This window comes from Sinocyclocheilus grahami, unplaced genomic scaffold (assembly GCF_001515645.1).
Source record: "Sinocyclocheilus grahami isolate Dianchi unplaced genomic scaffold, SAMN03320097.WGS_v1.1 scaffold597.1, whole genome shotgun sequence".
NCBI lineage: Eukaryota > Metazoa > Chordata > Actinopteri > Cypriniformes > Cyprinidae > Sinocyclocheilus > Sinocyclocheilus grahami.
The window spans coordinates 656842-662991 of NW_015505776.1; the positions used below are offsets into that span (position 1 = coordinate 656842).

The 6150-nt window shown below is 38.1% G+C and overlaps 1 protein-coding gene across 1 annotated transcript in view; it reads left to right on the forward strand.

Annotated features, from left to right (window-relative positions):
- The window catches only part of LOC107557288 (staphylococcal nuclease domain-containing protein 1), a gene marked incomplete at its 3' end in the record, with an annotated part of 160457 nt that overhangs the window by 152627 nt on the left and 1680 nt on the right, over positions 1-6150 (forward strand). Inside the window, exons 16-18 of the mRNA XM_016240653.1 lie at positions 622-745; positions 2477-2546; positions 3857-3970. Coding sequence (XP_016096139.1) covers positions 622-745; positions 2477-2546; positions 3857-3970 — 308 coding nt within the window. The remainder of the gene's footprint in view (positions 1-621; positions 746-2476; positions 2547-3856; positions 3971-6150) is intronic.

Genomic DNA, 6150 nt, shown 5'->3' on the forward strand with positions numbered 1-6150 from the left:
GTATGTTAGACCAGTTTAAGTGTTTATGGAGTATGTTAGACCAGTTTAAGTGTTTATGTAGTTAATAAAGTCTTACTTGTATCACACTTGACGTTGTTCATTGTTTGCTCATAACTGGAGTCACTTAATCATGCAGATTTATGCTACAAGCTCTTTGTAGAATTGTACAGTAAGAAAGTTATTTCCCTTAACCAGGAAATTAACGTTCTTAAAATTGACCCTGAGAGGTCAGCTAAATATCTACAGCGGATCTAAATATTTATAATTAATTATAACTAGTTATGATTAATTATTCATATTTCTCCATGAGCTGATTCGCTACAGTAATTTAGTATTTGCTGAAAATATTATGCTTTTCCTCGCTAGAGCCATCAGGGCTACATTGTTGGAGAAACGATGTTGGCAGAGGCCGGTCACAAGTTAATGCATCTCTTCCTTCTCAAATCATCCCGTTTTGGTATAAATTATGTAATCACACCATCAGGATTCTGCTTGGTATTCTGGCGCTTTCCAAACATGGAGCCAAATCAAGAAACACTAGCCTGAAATTTACTGACTTCGCTGGGAAGTGTGATGGATTGCATGGAGATGTTCACTTTTTTGTCATCCTCATCTGTGCAGGTACTAAGCTGGAGAGCCTGATGGAGAGCATGCGAGGAGAGATAGCCGCCCAGCCTCCAGTAGAAGGATCCTTTACCCCACGTAGAGGGGATTTCTGCATTGCAAAATTTGGTGACGGAGAATGGTAAGTCTTTTAATGGCATCTGCTATAAAAGCTGAGTTTCTTGGTTTCACCCATAGATGTTTTAAATAAATATATTAAAATATTTGTCAGAGCTGCAGGATGTTCTTGTCTAGTTTTGAGAGGTAAAGATGAGCCATCTTGCTGATTCGGCGAGTGTGGGCAGGTGATTTGATGTTTCAAGTAATAATACCGATATATTGAAATTCTGGCATAATTGTATTTTTGTTATTGCTGATAAATGGCCAATATTAAAAACTAAAATATTTAGTTAATTAAATAGTTATTTTAAATGCTACAAATCCATTTAGGCATCATTATAACAATGTAAATTATATAAGATGGCATGAAAGATAAATGACAAAAGTTAAATCACAGATATTATTATATAATGCCAAATTGCATTAAAAAATGTAATTAAATAAAAAATTAAAGGAAAAAGGTCTAATATTGGAATATTATTAGATGTTGATAACTGATGCGTGTCTTTAATTTTAAGGAAGATCACTTTGGTGAAAAAGAATAAAAGCAAAAAGGCACCATTTTTCAAAAAGGCACACTATCTTTACAGGGATTGCTTAAACCTCATTCATTGTTGAAATAGTTTTATAGTGAGCCATCTGTTGGTTATGGGTATTTCTCAGTTTACTTGCGTTTTATATTGGAGTAATCTGCCCTAGATTGCAGGACATTGGACTGCTCCAATGAGTTCTTTGTCCTTTAGGAAGTCTGGAAGCTTCTGTTGTCCTCATAGACTCTGAACAGGCTGCATTCTCAGTGGGGTGACTCATTACTCAAGCATCTGCTGGTGTTTTCATTGATGTCGTCTTGCTCTTTTAAAAACTAATTTGAACTCCACCCAGCAGCCATCCTAGAATTTCTCCTTTAATTGCTTACAAGTTTTTCTTTGTTGTTCAGTGCCTCTGAGAAGTGGATTCTCGTTTTTTTTTTTCTTCTTACCATGTTGTCATGTTTATGCTGCTAACAGGCAGTTTCTCTGCATCTCAGTTGGCTCTGGGGGCCGTGTTTTCCCACGATGCATCAGGACTATGTCATTCTGAGCTCATTAAGTCTGTGCAGGAAGGGAGGAGATAAATCAGTCTGGAACCAGCAGAAAGACGTATTTGAGAGCAGGGGTCCCTGGATCAGGCGGTGGTTTTTGGATGATTGAGGTGTTTTGGCATAAGTAGATGGTCTGGAGTGGGCAGGGGTCTCAAGTGGGTTGGAATGTCTCAGTTTGATTAGATGAGAACAGAAACTCTTCTTTGACTTTTTCTCTTGTGTTTGAGGTGTCATGCAGAGCTCTGAACTGCTCTTTATGAATATGAGAGGCTTCTTACTCTTTCAGAAAGCAAGGTTATGAATACAAGGTCAACTCTCTCCACTGACCCATAAAAGATCCACCTGTACTGTATAGTTAGGGGCACTAAACTAGTGTTTTGCTCTTTACAAAAGTTAATGTTTTTAGTTAGGTGAAATTGGAGGTCACCTTATCAGGTGCCCAGTGTGGCACCTTTCAGTCATTTCCATGAAGAAAACGCAGTTTGAAGCCTGAAAGTCAGTACAAACTTGGGTACCAAAGTGCCATGTGGTGGCAAAGCCTAACTTTTCTTGTTCAGACGTTCTACATCAAGTTGTCCAGTGCTTGTGGATGAACTGCTGAACTCTTTTCTCCTCTGATCAGTGACTGAAATTGACACTCTCTTCTCTCTCTGTCTCTCTTTCTCTCCATAGGTACAGAGCTCGCATTGAGAAAGTTGAATCTCCAGCAAAGGTTCACGTTTACTACATCGACTATGGAAATGTGAGTATCTGCTTGCAGGGAGGTTGATGCATAACCTGGATATGTAGCACAGCACTTCCTGAGTAGAGCGTCTCTTTAGAAAGGCGCTGAATGATGAATGTTCTGAATTGTGTTTAAAATACTGCATGTGCTTTCAAAAGCCGGCACTGAATCCATCAGTCACACATGTGGAAAACAATTCCTCTCCATAAATCTACAATAAATGCATTTTTGCAAGGAAAATAATGTTAGTATGCTTAAAAGTAGCTTGAAGGATGCAGTACCCAGCATGCTTTGCTTTTTTTTGTGCCCGGGGCGGAAAGCTCCAGGTCAGCACAAGAGAAAAGATGCAGGTGGTCATGTGATAGAACAATTTTTTAACACAACAGGCCTTTTCTCTCATCTCTGTATTCCCTGTGCCTTCCTCTTTCTTCTCTTTTCACAGACTCTCCACCTCATTCTTTTATTCTCTTTGCCCACATCTCTTTGTTCTGCATATCTTAACCCTTGGTGCAAGAGCATTGTGCTGAATCTGATATCATTGTTTATTGCCTTCCATATCACTCTTATTCACTGGACACTGTGTTGAGGGACAGATCTTTATTTTAATGCCCCATCAAAAGTTTATGGCTTAAATTCCTCTTTTTTTAGAGGGGGTCTTTGGTTTAAGTGTTATAACTTAGATTTCATATTACATCTGACAATGTAGGAACAAAATGTAAAAGATCTTCAATTGTGCCCCAGTTTAACAGAATCTGCTTTAATATACAGTACAACATTTGGACAATTTTAAGCCACAATTTCTGTATGAATTTCTGAATGAACTTATTACTTTTTTGAGTCACTTTTTGTGGTGTACTGATTAAATGTCACCTGGTTTATCTTAATGCAGTGGCATTCACTCATTGTGTCCAGATAGTTCTATGTCCACCGTATGCTTGACGTGTGTCCTGCCTCTCTTCCTCTGAAGATTTGCTGTATAACCCCCCACGTAGAACAAGCCAATTTTTTTGCTTTGTACTTCCATCTGTCTTCTGTCTGTTTTTCCTTTTTCTAGTCTCTCTGTCTGCCTGTATTTCTTATTCTCAAGGCTGAAACTAGCCTTTGTGGTGTCTCAGTGCTAACCAGCCTCATTAGCCTGCTGCGTTCACATGTTCTGCACTAAAGACACATGAGGAGTTAAGCGTTATCCTTGACTTTGCTTTTATCTGCTGTGCTGTACTCGCACCTCCTCCGTTTAATGAGGACCTTGTACAGGCAGTCAATGTGTAAAAGAGGTATGCAGTCTCTTTTATAACACAACAATGTGACGATCTCTCTTGTCATTTCAGAGAGAGATATTATCCTCCACACGTCTTGCAGCCCTTCCTCCAGCCTTCAGCACGCGTACGCTTCTTCCACAGGCTACAGAATACACATTTGCCTTCATTCAGGTCCCACAGGATGTAAGTTCTTGCACAAACACGTTCATACACAAACCCATGTGATTCATCACACGATATGGCCTTCAAACAGGTCCTGTAGGACACACAGAGTTAGGGGTGTGCGATATCACGATTTTTGATCGTGGATGATTAATGTCTCCATGATCTGCTTTTGAAGAAATATCGTAGTATCACGCTACAGTGCACATTTTATCATTTGCAGTTCTGGTGCCTCTGTCTCAATATACTGTACAACGTGACATACATTCACTTCAAATGTTACTTCAGCGGTAGAGTTACACTCACGGGACACTGCACTTATTCGCAATCACATATGTACATTATTTGTGTGTTTTTAAGCCTTGCCGGTTAAACATTTCATTTGCTTTGCTGTTCTGACATTCGCTTTTTCTGAGTGTGTACACCTGAAGCGCGCACACTTAAAAGCCTGTCAAACAGCACCTGATTACTGGACTAAGTTATCTTTTGCGTCTGATTGCGCTAATACTGTCAAAAACACACAAGGTTTACATATAAACACAACTGGTTATGTCTAAATTGAAAGTAAATTTGTTGAGAGAAAAACGGATGCGTGGCTGTATATTAGATGCATGCAGGTCTTAAGGTGACAGCAGACTCCTAGTACTAAACATGTTGCCGCTTGTCATTAAAGGGATAGTTCACACAAAAAATAAAATTCTGTTAGTATTTACTCACACCCAAACCTGTATTAATTTATTTCTTGTCCTGAACAAATAAGAAGATATTTTGAAGAATGTGGGTCACTGAGGACCAGCAACTGTTAGGTTACCCACATTCTTCAAAATAATTTTTTGTGTGTTCAACAGAAGAAAGAAACTCATTCAGGTTTAAAACAACTTGAGAGTGAGTAAATGGCAGAATTTTCATTTTAGGGTGAATTATCCCTTTAATGTTTATAAAACGACAAAACACAAAGAGAAACATCATTCACTGCTCTTAACTGAAGAACTTTGAGTTGCTTTAATAAGAATCAATATATAATTTATACAGTGAAGTGTATATAGTGTTTTATATTTGTTCATTCAGTTTCTTGAACTGCTAAATACACCTACTGTACATGAAAAATAAAAGTTTGTAAATAATCAGTATTTTTAATGTGTGTATTTATTATTTTTTAATAATAAAAGAATCGTGATAAAATCATGAATTGTGATTTTCCTGAAAAAAATCATGATATATTTTTGTATGTGCGCACATCTAGAGTCACATCCAGCTTATAAAAGACCGGAATTATGAGTCATGCTAGTTTAGCTGTTTCAGCTATGGTTGGAATGGCATTCTTTCTGCAAAGTATGATCATTTTCTGCATAGAGTAGCCATACACTACATTTCCCAAAGTGTAAACAGTATTTTTAATGTGTGTATTTATTATTTTTTAATAATAAAAGAATCGTGATAAAATCATGAATTGTGATTTTCCTGAAAAAAATCATGATATATTTTTGCCATATCGCCCACCCCTACATGGAGTATGTGCGCACATCTAGAGTCACATCCAGCTTATAAAAGACCGGAATTATGAGTCATGCTAGTTTAGCTGTTTCAGCTATGGTTGGAATGGCATTCTTTCTGCAAAGTATGATAATTTTCTGCATAGAGTAGCCATACACTACATTTCCCAAAGTGTAAAGTATACAACAAGAGCACACTACATTGCATGAATTATTTTTGTGGAAACTGGACACCACTAGCTGAATTAAATATGCATGTAATGAGGTCATGTAATGTAACAAAAAGTTTTTTTTATTATTAAGTTATACTCTGCGTGTACTTAGCAGTAAGCAGTATGATAGAATGCTAATATTCCAGTTCAAGCCTTTTTGTTAGTTACATGTACAATTGTGTGATGAAATGCATATGAAAGTAAGCACACCTGGTCTGTGTGCGGAGCTTGATTGTGCGTGTAGGTGTGGCATCGTGCCACCTGCCCTGTTAATACTGCTGTTGTTTTGTGATCTTGTCCATCTTTTGAAGTAAGCACATTGTTCTCTCTCTATCTCTGTCTCTTTCTCTCGTTCTGGATGGCCTCTGTATCTCGTACCCCCACCATAACTCCCCCCAAGGGGATCATGCTCTGAGGTTACCATGGAGACTGGGTTGGCTCACAATAGCAAGTGTGTGTGCGTGTGTGTGTGCGTGTGTGTGTGCGTGTGTGTGTG